We start from the raw sequence: 19,707 nt of genomic DNA on the forward strand, positions 1-19,707 counted from the left end.
CACTTCCAGATACATCCTGTGTGGTCCCATGGATCTGTGTATGTCCAAATGGGTTAAGTGATCCTGAACTCTGTCTTCCTCTGCTGTGGGTGCTGCCTCACTCCCACAGACTCTGCTAGGAGCTCAATGACCTGGGAGGCCAGAGGACAAGTCTTGCTAGTAAAAATGGCCTTTTCTATGTCCCTTGCCACTAGTCCCCCGGCCCACTGAGCAATAAGCCCGCATTCTCCTTAGCCTGCCTTTTGCTATCAATGTACTTACAGAAACCTTTCCCATTGCCCTTCACCTCCCAAACTATTTCAGCTCCAACTGAACTTTGGCTTTCCTGACTTCATTCCCACATGTGCAAGCAATATCTTTGTGTTCCTTCCAAGTAGCTGGTCTGTTTCCATCTTCTGTATGCTTTCTTTTTGTGCTTGAGTTCACTCAGGAGCTCCATGTTCATCCATGCTGGCCTTCTACCACAGTTGCTCAACTGTCTGAACATTGTAATGGACTGTTCTTATGCTCTGAGGCAGCCGCCCTTGAAGATTAGCCAGCTCTTCTGGGCCTCTGCTCTCCGGGGCAATTTCCCACAGATCCTGCCAAGCAAGTCCCTGAAATCTGCTCATCTGAAGTCTATGGCTGTAATTCTGTTCTTTGTCTTGCTTGCTCCTCCCAGGATCTGAAACTCCACAGTCTCATGCTCACTGCAGCCAAGGCTGCCCTTGGCTTTTACATCATCCAGCAGTTCTTCCTTGTTTGTGATTAGCTGCAGCTCTTCAATCTCCACATAATTCTGTACCTCTCATATTTGTAAAATGGAGCTGGAAGTGTTCTTTTGTCTTATGTCAGTGTCACCAGAAACATTGAACCAGGAGATATTAAGAGTATGGAAAGGAAAACTAGTCTACCAATGTCACACTACAGAAAGTTCTGTTCCAACTTTGTGACAGAACTGTGGCTTGCGTTTGATTTTTAGCTGAATCAGTTTATTTACCTAGTTGGTTGCCACAGTTTTTTACTAAAAAAAGCATCCTGAAACCAAACAGCAGTAAATCACAGCAGGGCTTCCAATTCATTATATTCTGTGGTAGGTGAAGAGTGACTAGAAAAAGAATAGAACTCAAAGAAATTGAGGTTTTTAAATAGTTTGGTGTCACTCATTGGTAACATTTCAGGCACGTTCTTCTGCCTATTTGGGGGAGAATTCGTGAGAAGGGGGAAAAGAGAATTAATGTCCTCGTGCCCATCTCTTCTCTCTTCCAATGGGACACATGCTGACCAATGAAGTGCCATGGCTAGATGGGCCTTTTCAAACCAGAACCATGGCTTAGCATGACACTGCCCCTTAATCTCAAGTCCTCTGGCTGTTGTTCACAAACAAAGCAATTGTTTCTCCTAGGACTAAAGAGAATGCTGTATACACCACCAGTTCCCCTCTATCATCCTATACTTACCTACTGGTCAGTATACCATCTTTGATCTGGTATTGTTTCCTGATTGACAGACCAATGGAAATGATGCATGTCCCTCCGTGTGCCGCAGACTAGAGCACATGGAGAAAGGAGAGAATTGGGGAGGCAAGGAAAGGGGACCACAAGAGCACTGAGCCAGAGGCAACAACTGGAATCATGCAAAGCCAAAGTGATCTGCAGAGATGCAGCAACAAGTCTCTGTTGATTGCCATACTGATAAGCTCATTGAGTTTCTTGTATATTGGGTAAAAAGGATCACAGTTTATATCCCCTTTAGCATATAGATTGAAGCAAATGCTTGGTGATGCAGAGAAAATTGAAATAAAGCATTCCTTTTAGAGGCTCCTTGTAACACCTTGAAAGGTGAGAAGTTTGGGTGTAGAAACTATTTATAGCATATTTGAATGTGCTATCTGAATGTGTCTGCAAGCCGATATTTGGCTTTTAGTGCTATATTGGTAGAAAGAAATGATGAAACTGTTCTGGAAGCCTTAGTTTGTCTTTGTTAACTTTTGCTGAATGTTTTATCTAAACTGGGTGGTGCTCCATTAGAAGAACCATAAAATGTTAAAAGAATATTATGAGGATAAGCTGAGATAGTTTTCAGACAATTTAGTTGATTGTAAATCTTGGAGATCTATATGGATGGAAACAGTGGAGATTTTCCCTTGCTTTGAAGAAACTGCAGAACTTGTGCCAAAAATTTAAAGGAGAGGTTTATGTAACTGAGGGTGTGATTTTTATTCATTCTCAGTTGCCAGAGATATAAATAATGAAATTATTATGCATGTGACTCTCTGCAGTGAATGTTATATCTGTGTAAACTATGAGTATTTGTTGACTGACAAATGTCTCTACCCTTTTCTATTCATGGATTGCACAATGAGGTGACTCAGATCATCCAGCAAAGTACTTCGTGCCTGAGGGAGCTTGGTTTACGTGCAAGCTAATTGATTAAATCACCTCTTTAACAAGCCAAGTAGTACTGGTTAGCTAAAGTACTGGTTAAGTGGATAAGCAAGCAGAAGAAATAGAAAATATTGACTGCAAGGACTGGATACTATATATTTGTATCATATACATACATTGTAGTGTGTATATATACTATAAGTACTATATAATTTATGGTTTTCTGTGTCCTGAGCAATTTCAGAACAGATGGACCTAGACAGTTGTTTTCCATCTGTTCTTCCTAGTAACGGCACATTTGTTTATTTCTTTCACAGTACAGACCTGGCTATGAGTATCAGTCCTGTGGAACTACTGGAACAGAGTCTCCACTGGGGTTTCCTCTCAGGTCCATCTGAAAAGTCAGTGCTGAAATGGTATGCCACAAAGGCAGCATGTCACCCCCAGCTCAGCATGCCAGTGCCTCGGCACCCCCACCCAACAGTTTACATTGCCCTCTGCTTAGTCCCTAAATTAAATTAGAGAGATAGATTTAACCCGGGACACCCAAAATAGTTTGGGACATGATTACCGGAGAGGCCACTCCCTGTGTGATACCGATTAAGATGACAGCAATTGGCTCTCTTCAAGCTCACAGGTTTAAAAGTCAGGGTTGTGGCTGCAAAGGATTTTCCCTGCAGCATCCTCAGCCCTGTGGTCTGGTACAGGAAGGGTCTTCTCGTCGGCCTTGAGAGGAAAGGTACGGTAACCAGTACGTTGTGATTACTCTTTGTTGTGGAGTGGCTTTGTTGGGAAGATATAGATGTAGCTAAATCTGTCTAAATTTTGAGATTTTAAGGTTTGAGATCTATGTGAAAAGCACATTTCCTTTCCATACTTTGTTTTTGTTCTACACATGAAGTGTGTTTCCTTCACCTCTCAATCTTTGTCAGTTTAAATTAAAAAGGAAATATTAGACTTACTAAAAGGCAAAGGTGTTCTGTGGGATTATTTGAAACTGTTGCACAAAAATTAAGTCAATGTTATCTCATAATTTTGTAGTTTGCTTAAATTGTGATCATGTCTAAAAATATTTTAGGGGTTTGAGGTATATTATTACCTCTGATAATGAAACAGCTAGTGAAAGATGCAGCAACATCAAAACAATTTTTCAGGTATTAGGAGAGAGGCAATTGTCTGTTTCTAGATGGTTTCATCCCAGCTCTCCAACAACCTTGTGGTAACTAAAGTATTTTTTTACATAAATGTAATGTAAGACACTCTCATGTATTTTCAGCTGTCCATAATGCAGTGTAGCAACTGGGAATAAGGAAAACCATACTAATGTGACCTGTTTGCTATTTACACTGTCAACCTCAGATGACAGATAATTCCACAGAAGACTGTTCACAGTTCTTGGGGGGGAAAAAAACCAAACCATTCTCTGATTTTTGTCCAGTTTGGTTTTAAAATTCTTCATCAAGGTGTCTTCTCCCACTCTCCCTTGGAGACCTTGCTGGCAGCAACAGCTTCTGGCTTTCACACCACATGCAGCCCATGGTTCATACAGCATAGCTCCAGTTCAATCTAAATCCAGTCACAGAAGCCCCTAGCATGGGAATTTGCTCCACTCATTCACTACGCCTATGGTAAATACTGTAGAGCCACCGAGGACTTCTGTGTGACATGCACGAGAAGCTAGGGAGAGCCAAGTGATCAACCACTGCATAGCTGGTCAGTGGTGCCACCCATACCTTTCCATTATTGTGGGTTTCTGCTTGTTTTTTGGGGTTGGGGTTGGGGGGGGTTTTTTGGGGGGTGCGTGCTGTTGGGTTTTTTCGTGCCATCAAAGGGAGTGACAGATCTCATCCACAATATTATAGAAAAGCTCCCATTAGCAGAACTTACTGTCAAAAAGTAAATTGTCTCAGGTTATTGACAAGTTACTTGTTGGCATCATCCAGAAGGTGAATGATTCAGAAGGCATCTGTGTCTTTAAAACCAAGCTCTCTATGTGAAGAATGACCATCTGCTGTGGGGGGTCCCTATTAATTGAAGGATCACCCCACAACCACACCATGATTGGTCACCACTGGCACATAATATATATATAAAACTGGTATAGGTTCAGCTTACCTACCTCAGAGGTAGACATTGAATCCTGTAGTTACAAGAGGAAGATGAGCAGTCCACATAGGGCAATTTGTTTTAAGGTAGGTGGGTTGTTATCCTCTCCACTATAAAGATGATTGTCTTAGATGAGCGACCTAATTTTTGAATGGCTCTAATTAAATAAAAACAGTCTCATCCAAGTATGTTGGGGAAGGGCAAAACTTCTGTGAATGATAATTTTTTTTTTTTTTTGTCCTGGACATTAAGTCACTGTCCCAGGCTATAAGTATCCCCTGAAAATTTTCTGAGAGGAGATAATAAAAGAGCAGAGTTCATTGGCTGATGAGCCCAAACAAGTTAAGGGAAGCAAGAGACTATCAATAATATGTAAATAAAGGCACTTATGTTGCCTTTATTAATTTGTTCTTATAAAATACTTTGAACATTGAAGTCCCTATCTGTGAATGGAGAACCAGGCTATGGTTCTTCATAGCCAAGAGGTTTTCTGTATCACCAGGAGGCACTGAGCGCTCCATACATTTTGGGAAAAATAAGCTACTTATTTCACTAACTAGAGGGAAAAAAAAATACAGCTGAAAAATTCAGTGCAACTTCCCTTTCAAGAGGGTTTTTCCAGGAGGATGTATTCCAAGTGCTTTCTCCACTCCCTATGACAGTGAATAGACTGACTTTTTTCCCCTGCCCCAAGGAGCGCTATTTCTCTAACAGTCTGTGCAGAACAGGTCCTCTCTTCCATGGTTGCTGGGCTTTCCATTTTATCCATTCTGGAGGGAAAGGTGGTGTCAGAACAACTCACTTCTGGGAAGGAAAAGAGAGTACAGTCAGCACATGACATAGCACGAACTTCCACTATCATAAATATTTATTAACCACTATCATAAATATTTATTAACAGGTCCTGTAAAAAAGAAGGAAGATGATGAAGATTTGCTGTTCTCTCCTCCTCTTAAGTTTGCTGACTGGGCAACTCAATGCCAGCCCTGGACTAAAAGTGAGGATCACCCAGAAGGGGTTGGAATATGGTATGTGTGATGTTTTCAGGATCTGGTGGTGGTATTGCATCTTGGGAAGCAACTGCAGTGGAGAGAAATGACCTGATCACAGGCTATAAAGAAAAAATGAAAGTTTAAGAGCACAATATAGCAGATAACAGTAAACTGCTTGACACCATTGATTTCAGATATTGAATCAGTAAGTTCGACTCCTGCCATGACTAGAAGTGAGATCTAAAATAGCACTGCTAGGTCTCAAATGAGGTACCCTCTTCTTTCTGATTCTGTGTCCATCCTATCTCCTGAGCCAGAAGTACATAACTATAAACTCTCAGGCAGTATCAAAGACAACTCAACTGATCACTGTTTTCCTGTAGCCAAAGAGATTGGGCTGGAAATCCTGAAGCAGAATATGGAGAAGGAGCATTTCCCTGATTTGAGTGGCTATGAGAAATTTGGACTTGGTAATGTCAAATACAACATCTCAAGGTAAGTATTCTATCCGGGGGCAATTTGTGTTTGACTGAAATTTGAATCTTGTTTTGTGTTCACCGTGACTTGTGGAATACAAACGTTTCCTTTCCTTCTCTCCCCCTTATCTCCCTTATGCTCTAGAATACATGTCACTGCTGTTGAATTCCCCAGTGCTTCCATCTCCCTCATACCTGGGACTGGGATAAAACTGGTGATTGGAAATGCATCTCTAACCATCGATATGAACTGGAACATAAAGACCTGGATGTTGTATGTACAGCCTCATGTGTCCTGGGATTTTTTTGATGGAAAATACAAAGATAAAAATGCAAAGTTCAGTTTTTCTTGTGACCTCTTCATGGCAAAGGTGCCCTTTAACAGCTACTAGCAGTAACCCAGGAGTACAGACAGGTCTTTCTCAACAGGTCTGCTGGTGGGAGACAGCCTCTGCCCCCTCAGACATGAGCACTGATAAAGAGCCCATGGCTGAGAAGCACCTCTGTGAATAGTAAAGGATTGATACTCTAGCTGAATGCTGTCCTTAGCCAGCCTGCCAGCTAATGACACATTTAGAAAAATTGTAGTACGGTGGATCACAGTCCAGTATAATAAACCCTCCCAGTGCAGCTACACTGTTAGAAACCCTGTGCTATTCCTCTGAGAGATACAGCTCAAAAGCTGATGGAAAATGGACATGCAAATGGCAGTGTCCTTAAAGCAGTCACTACACCTTCCTAGTCCCAGGCTGTTTCAGAGGAAAGAAATCCCTCCTCTTCTTCCCCACAACTCACATTACCTGTATTGCCAAATTGACTGAATTACAGCAGCCTCTGTTCTGCACTTCTGGGCTTCTGCGGCCAGGAACAGCAGAGCTGGCTGCTTGCAAGGGGAGGGGACCCGGCAGCAGAGGGTGATGGCATGGCAGGAGCGGCAGTGCCCTCACCTGCAAGCACCCAAGACAGGCAAGCAGAGCAGGTTAATGGCAGTGACCAGGAACAGCCACCAGCCCAGACTGCCAGGCAGGTCCATAGTGAAAAGGCAGGTCTCACGCAAAGCCAGGAAGTCAAGCCAGCAAAGCATTGTCAAGATTAAGTACAAGGTCACACATACAACTCGAGCAAAGACCTTGAGCTCGAGCAAAGACCTTGAGCTCCCATGCAGCTCACAAACCAAGGGTAGAAACTCCCAATGAGGCTTTTCACAGCTCTTTCTCACAACAAGGTTATGAACAACTTGATCCAAAATAACACAGCTTCACCATACGGAAGCCGGTCTTAAGCATGGGCTGCCAAACCCCTGGGAGGGGTGGGGAAGAGAGCACAGAGCCCATTGGGGCACTCCAGGCCATGATATGTGTTTGTATGGACCCTCCTCAGACACCAATACATTAGATTCCAGTACAGCCCTCTACCCCCATTCCCTCTGCTGTGGGCACAGGTCTGGTTACTGGAACAAAATACTTTACAGTAGTGAATTACCTACTTTCCCAAATCCATCATTTTCCAAAACTCCTAGCTGGAAATCTGTGTAGAGTACTTGATTCTTTGCAGACATATTAGAATCTATTTTCATTATGAGCAATGCAATAAAAAGTATTCAGATAAACAGCTTCATCTTCAGTGAACAGAAAAGTCTGTGTAAGAATTGAGTCTTGAATGTTCATTAAAAATAGTTTTTTAGTTATTCCTTTATTTTTACTTTATGCAGCAAAGACAGCGGAAGAAGCACAGTGTACATTTCAAAGGTGTTTGTTACTGCAATCTTTTCAACACCCCTGGATAATACGGGTCATACATCAATATCACTTACTAGCTGCCGGACAACTTCTGGTGATATAGACATCAAGCTGGATGGAAAAAGTGGGTAAGTGGAAGAGATCTGTATATACTCTGGGAGAAAATAACTGTCAATGAATGGCACAAAGACAGCTTCGCAAAATAGGGCACTTATTTTGGCTTCTAAAGGCACCACAAGTGAGAATCAGGGCCCTAATCCAGTGTTAAAATGGTCACATTTTACCATTGTCCTTGTATTTGTGCACGTTGTCCCTCGAGTAGAGGATAAATACAGCAGTTCTGCTCAGATCAAACAATCCCTTGTGCTTCTTCAGCACCCGCTTCTTTCCAAATACTGCTCTACTCTTCAGCTCTAGGTAGAGGTTACATGCTTGTACCATGCTTTAAGTACCCCTAGTCACAGTGCTATCAAAACTGAACGGAACCAGACTGCTCTCTGTTGTGCCTCTGGTTACAACCCTGTGCAACTTTAATTTTTTTCTTCTACTTCTCTCACTGTCTGAATACAACTTTTGCCACCCAGTTTTAGGTTTGTTTCTTTGTTTGTTTGCTTGTTTTTACTTGTATTGGAAGTTCCTAGTGCAGAGACTACTTATTTGTTCTGTGTTGGTACATACATGATGGTGGTAAAAGAATTCCTTATTCATAAATATGAATCTACCCAGACTAATTGCTGAGATGGCTAGTGGTGAAATTACCTCCTTCTGTAAATGATGGCTCTCTGATAGCTGTTACATTTCAGAAAGCTCCCTTGTGTACTAGAATATCATACTCAGAGGCCATTAAATTCATGTTCTGCAGAGATATCTGATTTCCTGTTAATGACTCTAGTGCTTGACCCATGAATTGCTTTCTTCCTTTCCTCTAGCTTCCTGCATAACTTCTTTATCAAGTATCTGAAGAAACCCATTCACAGGAGCTTGGTCACTAACGTAAGCCTTTCAAATTGTGTAAGGGAGGGGTTTGAGGAATACGACCTTCACAAGTCAGTGCTGTGGACTTGGCAAAGGAAGAACTAGAAAAATAGTATAGTTCTATTCTGGTCTGATCAGCACAGTCACCATTTTGCCAGACAGAAATGCTTCCAGATAAAGTGCCAAATTTGTGGCCAAGATATTGTCTAGTCCACAGCTAGGTTCAACCAAGGCAGCAGCAGGGCTGGAAAATGTAGTTATTTTCCCATTCCAATGCAAAATAAGCCTCTGCCTGTGTTACCTACAGGAATCCTGGGTTTTGGGTAACTTTTATACTCAGCAGACAAAACATATATTGGGTGCTGCATAGAGATGTTGTAGTACACCACCTGATAGTATGACATATTTAAACTTCATATCAAAGAGGTGAGTAGTTCTGACGACAGCCTGCCCAGGGCCCCTGAGAGGAGACAGAGCTTGAGATGGCTGTGATTCTGCACCAGCACAGGGATCTCTTCTGTGAGACCAGTGTGAGATCTCTGTCTCCTTGCACTATTAAGGCTGTGCTTTTGTCACCACCACCAGGCTGCCTTTGGCAACTTCTCACTTTGCTGCCTAAAGGCAGCTCTGACCTGGGATACGCTTACAGTGCACCAAGTAGAAACCTTGGGGAGCCAGACGGCTGAAGAAAAAGCTAGTTTAGGTGTTTTGACAGACAAACGCTGCAATCTGTGTCACATAAGCAGACAGATTTGCTAGCACACAGGTGAGAGATGCTTACAGGTCCATGCTAATCAGGCCATAACTTGAGTGTACTTTTATATAGTCATGTCCCAACATCAGATCTGGGATCCGGTTGATAGATGAAGACCTCCGATCACTGAACGGTGAGTCACTAGTGACATCTTCTCCTTCTGCTTTCTCTCCTCTGTTCAGTGAAATTCTACAGTTTCCTTAACAGCAGCTGGTCAGCAAAGCCTCCAGGCGAGGTATCAGATCCCACATTCTGTCTGCTCCCTTGCTTACAGGACCACAGTTAAATAAAGGGAGCGGTACTTGGACAAGCAAAGGATATTTCTGAGAAGCCAAGGACTTGGGCTTGATTCTCAACTTGTGAATGTGGCAGCGTGCACGCCTGTTGTCAGAAACACCGCTTAGAGGCCACACAGCACCGATGCAAAGGCAGATTTCCCTTCCCTCCCATGCCCACATGAGTCCTCCAGCACACATAGCACTTCACAAGCTGAAGCCTGCTCCCCTAGACTGCCTGAAAATTTAAGTTTTACTTGTCAATTTTTCAGACTTGCCAACGGCAAAATGAAAAAGCTTCTTTGTAAAAAAAACTTCTCACTTTAACCTTTTTGGGTTAGATTTGCAAGACTTTAAGGCACCTAAAGTGTTGGGCAGATACCATGTGCAAAACACAAGTACTTAAGCAAATCAGATACCCACCTTTTCTGGGAAAGTATTTGCAAGTTAGAGGCGCCTCGGATGCTTTCAGAAAGGCTTAACAAGAAATCCTAACACCTCCTTATGCCCTGAAGCACTGGCATGACCATTTCCTTTTTTTGGTTAGTCCAAATTTACTTTTCCACAATGAGAAAACGTTAGACAAACTAAAGAAGATGCAAGTAGAAACATCAAGCCTTAGGTCAGAATGCATGTTAGTAGGTCCCTGGTTGTGTTTTTCCTTGCCCTTTGGAACAACTTCTGTCATTCTCCTTCAGGAACTGACTTAGTTTTAAGTGTATATAAAATTCTTTCTGTGCTTTTTGTAATATTGGGTATTTTGTTTTATGTACCACACTTGCAGTCCTAATGCCAGTTGATGATTTGGTCGAAGTAGACTACTCCTTAACTAGCTTGCCAGCAGTATTCCAACCATTCATTGACCTGGACTTAAAGGTAATTGCCTGTAGTGCTGTTTGCCAAGATTGCTGTGGTTTTTATTATTGTGTGATCCACTTTCTAAGATGAACATGATTGCTTTTCTGAACATTAGGATTCAGTATCTGAGAAGACAGACATTTCAAAGTTCTATTGCATTGGTTATTGTAATCATTTTTTAACAATCCTGTTGTAAAATTAATTATTTAAAACCACATTTTTTTAATTGCTGAGTTGGTTATAGCAAATAGAGAGCAGTAGAAGCCGACTAAGCAAGAGAGAAGAAAAAAGAGAAAGGGAAAGGTATTCAACTTTACCCTTCTCTTGCTGTTTATTAATATCTGGGACTTCTTTGTTCAGTCAGTCAGGTGAAGATTTCTATACATTGCACTAACTAGATGAGTCTGCTGTCAGATGAGAGAGGAAAAGAAAGAGCAAGACTATAGGAGCAAGAATTAAGCCTCTGGCACCTTGAATGGGAAGACAGATGATCCTTGAAAAGGCATGGGAGCCCAAGGAGTGCTGCTGAGTTTGAAGGCCCGAAAGTTTCTTTCAAATAAAGGAAAAAAATCTCCTTATGTATTGAAACTAAAATCAGACTAGTTCCTCATTAGAGTTACTTGACTGTCATTCTGTGTAAGGTGATTTTGTTGAGGTTAGTTATCATCATCATAGTATCTAAGATCCTTAATTAAGTGTTTAAGATGCCTTGCACTAGGTGCTCTACAAAGGGAGAATGCAAAGACAGCCTTGTCACAAAGATCTTACAAATTAAGTAGAAACAAGAGAAAACAAGGAAATGAGAGGTGGGAACACAAAGGAACAATAAGCCCGTATCAGTCAGCATGGTAGACGCTGGTCTCAGCACACGAGCTCTACAGCTGCTGTCAAGCTCTTCTGGGTATTGTGGCAACTAGATTTTAAGCAGAGTCTTCAGGTAGACTAAAGAGGTAATGTCATGGCTGTTTACAAGAGCTACCTCCCACATAAAATGCAACATGGGGGAAAAATACAAAGCAAGTGGCTGTTAAATTCAGCAAGTGAGGAATGGGGAGGTCACCTCGTCACTTTAAATTAGTTTTAACTTTTTGTTTAATTCTTATGCATTTGGAAGTATTAAATCTGCAAGCCTTGGCTAATATCATGGGTAGTGCATCAGACAACATAGGTGTTTTTAGGATTGTCCAACATAACTTTCCTTTCTCTCATAGGCATTCTTTTGTCTGCACAAGTTACCCACTTGCTTCTGGGTAGAATGAGGTGCTGATTTTGACCTAGAAAGGCATCTGGTTTTAGAGATCCATTCTGTAATTGAGACCATTGAATGAACTCTAGGCAACAGTTCTCAGGTTTAAATTCCTGGACATGGGAAAAAGAGAAAGTAAGGCTTTGCAACAAGGACCCTTAGTCTTACTTTTCATGCAACAAGTAGACCCTTAATTTAGAGGCTTAGTTTTCTGAGGTGGTAGACTGTCTTCAGTAGGTGATCAGCATATCAAAAGATAGATCTCAGGTGTCATCTACGAAGGTGTCCAATCTCTGCAACTTGTCTTCACCACGGGCTGGAAAGCACCAAGGCTTCAGAATGTACTACAAAGCCTATGTACTCATTTATATACCAAATGAATAGTCTGAGCAAAGGAAAGTAGCATTAACTGTCTGCAGTCACATTAAAGTCATATTTTGACTCTGTTGTTTTTTTATCTCTGTCAATACCTTTCAGGGGATAGTCTATCCAGCTGGAAACTATACTGGCCCTCCCTATATGGCAGCTCCCTTCACTATCCCAGACCAAAATGACTCCATGCTCTACCTTGCCTTCTCTGAGTATTTCTTTCAGACCTCCTCATTTGCTTACTACACTGCAGGGGCTTTCAACATCACCATTGCAGAGGAGGTGAGTAGGACACAGAGGAATGGGGTCAGAATGGCTCAGGTCATCCAAGACGAGGCTTTGACTTGCCAGTTGTCAGTATGTGGCCGTATAAAGCTGCTAATTGGCTTGCAAAGCCCTGAGACAGTAGATCATAACACTAGGGTATTGTTATGTTCTTTTATTTATGTTCTATATAGATGCCTCAGGCCACAGCCAGGGATGCCAAGTTCCACTGAGCAAAGTACCAAATACTGGCAACTTTGCTACAAAAAAGAACGTTTTTGTAGACTTTGAGGCATAGACTTTTCTGACACGGATAAAGGGTGTACTCTGAGGAATTTAGCAGCTTCCATGGCTGTTTTCTGAGGGGTCTTAACAGACTGAGAGTACTACAGAGGCCATGGAAGCAACACATATGTCAAAGTACAGTAGCTGTGTCTTGGAGGCTGTCAGACTCTGCTAGCCTGTCTCCAGGAGGTTCACTAAGTCCCAAAACCTATAGATTGCAGCCCAAACTATAATGATATTAAGCATTTGCTTTCCCAGAAAGTATTCTGGCACACATTATTGGAAATTGGCTTTAAGTATCCTTAGTCCCATAAGAATATTCTGAGAACAGAAGGTACAGAATCAAAAATTCATTGAAATGTCAGTAATAATGGACTTAAACAAAAGCTGACCATGAAGGTCAAATGCAGTAAACATTTTATCTTTTTTCTTTTTTCTCCAGACTTGCAGCTATTTTAATATAAGCACAGAGATATTTGGCAGTATCATCCCTGAGGTGAGTATCATTACTTCCACAAACTCTTAGGAAACCACCGGGTGTGGGTGTCAGACACCGCACTACTGGTGTATCCCAAAGGCTTGTAGGGCCAGCAGGGCTCTGGCACTGGAGAACTGGGCACGTGTACGCCTCCGAACAGCAGAGCGGATGGGCCTTGTCACCTCCCACCCCTACAATGAGTCGAACGACGTACACTGTTACCAAACTTGGTCTGTAATCTTGCACATCAGTCTTTACTCTGGCACTGTGCCCAAGCCACAGCTCTTCCCACTGAAAACCAGCTCTAGGCAGGAAAAAGCTTCCAGTCATGAGTCCTGCTTTGAGAGACTTGTGAGAGGGCCTCAGCTCAGAAATAACACCTTTCTCCTGCCCAAACCTGTGTAATTGCCCTTGCTTCACTGCTAGCCTGTGACTGACCAGCAGAAAGGAATCCAGTAAACACCTGGGAAGGTACTATAGTGGCCACATGCAGGAAACAGAGCTAACAGATGGGCAGGAAACAGTACGTCTATGGAACAGACAGGGCAGATGCACAGGATTTCCATTTATTTTAGGTGGAGTTTCTACATTTATTATTAGGTGGAATATAACAGGACAGAGAATATAAGCATGCATGGCTTCCACCAGTGTTCTCAGACAGAATAAGAAACCAAAGATGAGCATAAGAGACCCTGGGCCATGAATGCCAAGGTTGGATGAAATCAGACTCATGGTTCAAACAACTTCACATCCTTGTTTGCTTCCCAGATGATATTAAGTTCCTCCCTCAGAAATCTCCAAGGGCAGTCATCATATGGTCTTCTCCGTAAAATGCCAGGAGCACTGGTGCTGATATTCCACCCCCTCTGTTCTAAGTAATGAAATTGGTGAGCCTGCTTGCTCTTCAGGCAATGGACAGAGTGAGGCTCCTCTGAGGATGGTCCAGAGCAGCCACCTGTCTCATGAGATGGGTAACTCTCAAACTGAATGACTCCTGAGCTCTTTTATTGTGTGACTTAAATGTCACATACCTGTTCCATTCCTTTCCTGTGTTCACAAACGAGTATTTAATTTTTCTCAAAGTGATACAGAAGAACTCTGTTCCTAGAGTGGAAGGAACTTTCCACTGCATTCCTGATGTGGCCAAGATTGTTAATTTATCACCATGGAAAACTTCTACTTCCTGCTTGCTTGAAAGAATCTTATGTTAGCAACTGTCCTTAACTTCATCTTAAGGAACAACTTAAAAGTGATTACTTCAAGAATGAGTAAATGCAGTATTCTGCTCTGTTCGACAAGAAGAGTGTTTTTCTGTCTCTTTTTTTGTCTTGGAACCTTACAGGTAGCCAAATATTCAGTTACACCCTACCCAGTGATGTTGAAGCTAAAGGCTACTGAAATACCTATCATCAGCTTAGAGCAGGATTCCTTCACAGCAGAGATTCAGGGCTCCATGGAGGTGTTTGCTGTTCTGCCAGACTCAACCACCCAGTTGTTGTTCACAATGAACATAGTAAGTACAACAAACAAGGTGACCTTTAACTTGGGGTTAAATACGTTTGTTCATTCCTGCTGTTAAAACTCTGTACAAGGAACAGAGTGCCGGATTTCTAGCACTTAAACATGCAAATTCCCTTTAGTCACAGGTGGTGCCTATGTGGCCTCACTTAACCTATAGGACATTTCTACGGCAAAGAACATTTTCCTATAGATGGACAAAAATCCAAACACATAGTGCCTCTGATTAACCAAAGCTTTGTTCTCTGGAATGACATTTCTGCAGGTATGTCCATGCTCGTATCCTACAGATATGAAATATCCATTTCATGTCTCCTGGCAACTTGTTCATTTAACTGAAAATGTCTTTGATAAGTGAAATCTCATTACCCACATTTGATGTCTTGTTCGTGTTATTCAGATAAGCAGACATTTACTGTGTGCAGCCTTGCATGGGCCATAGGCTAAGAAGAAAGTTGCATCTACGTGAAACAGCTTCCATACATAACTGGGAAGACTGTATTTCTGTATTTGTGACTAATTCACAGCAAGGGTCCTGGTTTTTTGCATCTGGTAACCCATGGTTTCCTTCTTCTGCAGGCAGCCAACACTAGCATTGCACTGAATATATTTGACCAGAAATTGATGGGCTCACTATGTTTGAACAGGTAATTCAACCTGGCATGGAAAGGATTTGGACTAGATGACCTTTAAAGGTCCCTCCCAACCCAAACTATTCTATGATTTCCGGCCATTTGGAAGTGTCAGCAATCCCAACATTTGCTGTTTAGGCACATGATCAGATAACCGTAATTTAATGAATGTTTTCCTCGTGAGTTCATCTGCATTAGATTCTCTAATTCTGTATGGGGCTGTACTTGGACAGTTTAGAGGAGTCAGGAAGCTTCTTTGTGACAACTGCCACAGTTCCCAAGGGACTGCCCACCAGCTCTGGATTGCTGCAGGGCAGTGGTCTCATTGGACTTCTCTGCTCCTGACATCTACTCCCCTCTCTGAGCTAGATAAATGAAGTGTGCAGGGCAGTTATGATGACCATGAATCATGTGAGAGCTTCCCCCATCCCTTTCCAGTTGGCAAGCTGCTTTCTAGCCCACCTGTGCCACTAGAAAAGGGAAGAGGGGTCCAGGACAGTAAAGAATCCAGACCCCTGCAGTTCTCCTACACTGATATTCTTATAGCAGAGATTCTCCAGCTAAGGCACTGCAGCTCCCAAGGGTCAGAAGCTGGAGACCAAAGGCTTGGGCATTTAGACATTTAACATGTCACATTTTATAGAGAGAAGCTCTGTATACCAGGACCTCACAGCTGGGAATTGGGACCCTGATTTCACACAAGTCCCTTGGGAAGACAGTCGTAGGGTTAAAAATATGCAGAGTTCATCAGGGCACAAAGACGTTAGGAAATTAAGGAGGATAGTGCTGTTAGCATTTTTTGCAGCAACATTCAGAGAGAAAAATCTAGTGTGCTGAGAGCTGGGATGATGGTTCTGTAGAAACTCAGAAATCGTGTTTTGAATACACGTTTGGATACTTGAACATGTGCTGAGTAAGTATTTGAATTTGGAAACAGAGACATTAGCAACACAGCCTTCAGCAGCAGTACTCAGTTTTCTTCACGGCCCGGTAAGGCTCACATCAAAGCATTATGTAGCTGTACCAAAATCCTTGCAAAATATCTGAGAGCCTTCAAGTCCTTGATGCTAGCCCCGGTAAAGTCAATTGTCAGTAGGATTTCCAAAATACAGCACAGAGGGAGGAGCGCACTCACATTGCTGGCTACAGCCCTTCTAGCACACGCTTTTGCATGCATGCTCAGCAGTGCCCTAAGAAAAGCACCTCTTTCTCTATGAGGCAGTATGCATTGTCTGAAATATATTGCTTCCAAAGTCTCTCTACAGATGTTTCTTAAGGCCTGGAGCTCTGCAGCAGTGACTGCACATGACTAGAATAACATGTGTTTATCCTTTCTAGTGACTCATCTTGTTTCACTTCTTTCCCTCAGGCTCCAGTTCTCCCTTGCCCACTCCAATGTTGGCTTTTTTGAGGTAAGCAAATAGTTTAAGCACACAGGAACTGCAAACCAGGAATATCAGTGATATCAAGGCTGAAGAGTAAGCAGCTAAATTTTATTTGTATTTCTAAATCAGTTGGCTTCATTCCTGGATGGCTCTTTTCCTGTCTTCTGGCAGCCACCTCTCTGCTGTGGACTTAAAAGTATGTTCTTTGGAGCAAGTTAGTGCTCTGAAAATGAGATATTCTGTGGTTATGTGGATATGATACAACCGACTGGTGTATCATATTTCATAAGTAAGCAGAGAGATCTCTCGAATCATAATGGTGAAACACGCAGTGGTAACCTGAACCGTAGCAGTGTGCTGTCTAAGCGATCACAGGCACGACTGAAGCAGAGGCACTCCATGTGGTGCAGTGGTGCTCATCACAGATGCTCAGAATTACAGCAGGGAATTGAAGCCAAAATACTAGTCTCAGATGCCTGAAATAGTGCAGTTGTAGGCTTACAGGGGAAAACTGTGCCTCCGCAGAGAGTCATTTAATTCTGAACACAATCAATCAGTTCTGAGTTGCTGAGGAGAAAGTATTAAAACTATTCTGGTCCTGTTTTGCTATTGGTGATAAATTATCTCACGAATAAAGGAAACAGACTGTTTTAAATAAAAATGTTGTCCAAGCATGATGAAATCCATTTGCATTTTGCATCTCACTTCCTTTGCATCATTCCAAAGACTTAAGATCCAAAGTTCACCTGACCTTACAACTCTTTTGGGCCAAATAAGGGCTGAAAGTTGAACATGAGCCTACTAACTCCATCCAGGATTAGGGCATGACAGTTCTACCTCCATCAGGAAGTGATGGCTAACTCAGTTTTCTTGTCTGTGGCAGATCTCACTTCTGGAGAACATCCTGTCTTACATTTTACAAACTGAAGTCATTCCATCAGCTAATGGTAAGCTGTATTTCTAAGATAAAAGCTAAAAGCTTCCAGCAGAGTGGGTGATTCTAGGAACTTCTACTGACTTTCTGCTTAAGTTTCCAGTTCCCATTAAGTTGAGTGGAAAATGACCATCAGCCAGTAAGCAGTGGAAGGGGGAAATTGATTTGTAGAGGTGTAAGTATGCCCTCTCACTGGCACTGTTCAGCAAAAAGGGCAAAAAGGGCTTGGAAACTCACAATGCATCTGCCTTCACCGCATTCAGGGTGGCCCTGATGCATCAGTGAGAAGCATGTCTCTAGGCTGCAGACCTGCCTGAGGCCACTGTGTGTGAAATGTATTCCTCTTCATTAGACCAGCACAGGGCTTTTGCCTTTTATAAATCTTATTTGAGGCCCTTGAGGGAGACACAGCTTTGTGCCAGCCCTCTGTACTGGGATGAACTTCGCCTTCATTTAATTAATGGATACAAATGGGAACAGGCTCTAATGATGCTAGAGCTGTATCAACAGTCCCCCAGGTCACTAGGAACAAATCACGGAGTATGTAATGTGTTGAACATGAAATGCCTTGGTTTGGCTAAAACACTCTGCCAAGAGAAAAGTATCTGTAAATCTTTTTCCCTGTTGGTAAATGAGCACCATACCTACCTCCCAGGCTTGCTTGTGAAGACTAAGAGGTTAATTGTTGTAAATGACCTAGAAATCTCTGGACAAACAGCGTTGTTGAAGGGCAGGTATTTATTATCTTCCCAATGCATACCTAAATCATTCTGTCTGTCTTTTTTTTTAAGCTAAACTATCAAAAGGATTCCCTCTTCCCAATCTGGCCAATGTTACCTTGATGAGACCTCACATTACAATTGTACAGGTGAGATCTTGACACTCATGAAAAGGTTTGGATTTTTTTTTTTGGCTAGGCATTTATTCACATTCTGTCTGTACAAGAAACTTGCTGGATTTGAGCTAGTTAAGCAGTAAAAAGATTGGGGTTTAAAATTAGATCTGTGATAATGTTCTAAATAATTCTAAAAATATTAGAAACAAATGTATCTTTCTTTGAGAGGAAAAACTAGAAGTGCATTAAATACATAACCACAGAGTGATCAAATGCACAGCTTTCTCAGCCTTTCAAATTGAGTGTGAAAACAGGTTTACCTTTAACATTTCATTCAAGTTTGGCCAATCAAATCAAATCAAATTGGAGCTACCGCTATCCATGCAGTCGTGCTGAATTTAACAGGAATAGTTGAAATATGAGAGGGAGGTGAATTCAATTTTCACCTAGGATGACTGGATTTTTTTAATAATTGTTGATAATGGCTGAGGCTGTTAGTGAAAAGCAGTTAGTGAGCTCTCAGAAAATATTTCTTTCTCTAAAAAACTTTCTCTAATCAGTCTCCTCATCAGTAACTAGGAATGAGAGAGGACACAGGAGAATCACTACACCCTATCAACGTGAATGGGATTGCTGTTTAAAAGTTATTTTTATAGTTTCCACTTCATTGGTTATGGTCAATAGGAAGAAAGACAATTCTTCCCACTTTTCATAGATAACCGTATTAGACTGTGATGGGCTGCTCTCTGCAGGTTCCTTGCTCTGAGTGCGCTGACGATGGGGGAAGCCTTAAGGATAAGTTTAGATCAGATGGCTAATTCTTAAGTGGCTCAAATTGTGAAGATTGTCTAGTTGCCTCAAGGCTCAGATGAGCTTTCCTGTGTAGGGTGTATGATCTTTAGATGTACCGACTGTTGCTAGCATGGTGCAAAGGGATGGCACCCAGGGAAAGATGGGGCTCTTTTGCAAAGTTCAAAGGACAGAGTTTAATAAAACTTGGTACTTCCAAGGCTTGGCTGTTTTTAGTAGATTTTCTGACTTTTAATGCCAACATTTAATGCCAACAGTTGAAATTTAAAAACAAACAAACAAACAAAAAACCCACAAAACCAACCAAACAAAAACACACCTCCATTTTGTAATTCATAGCACTTCAGTGACTGTTTTTCTCCCCACAGGGATACATGTTGATATCTACTGATGTCCACTACAAACACTAA

At 42.0% G+C, this 19,707-nt stretch overlaps 1 protein-coding gene across 1 annotated transcript; it reads left to right on the forward strand.

Moving 5' to 3' along the window:
- Positions 1-5,394: 5,394 nt before the first annotated feature.
- Positions 5,395-19,707, forward strand: LOC309416982 (BPI fold-containing family C protein-like; the record flags this gene model as incomplete). Its single annotated transcript, XM_082014369.1, has 15 exons — positions 5,395-5,500; positions 5,848-5,959; positions 6,086-6,214; positions 7,652-7,807; positions 8,609-8,672; positions 9,481-9,541; positions 10,468-10,559; positions 12,265-12,438; positions 13,148-13,201; positions 14,526-14,696; positions 15,281-15,348; positions 16,703-16,745; positions 17,602-17,665; positions 18,444-18,520; positions 19,666-19,707. 15 exons carry the CDS (start codon positions 5,395-5,397, stop codon positions 19,705-19,707), a joined length of 1,413 nt encoding a protein of 470 aa, XP_081870495.1.

Source organism: Phaethon aethereus, assembly GCF_964289735.1.
Source record: "Phaethon aethereus genome assembly, chromosome: 1".
NCBI classification, from domain to species: Eukaryota; Metazoa; Chordata; class Aves; order Phaethontiformes; family Phaethontidae; genus Phaethon; species Phaethon aethereus.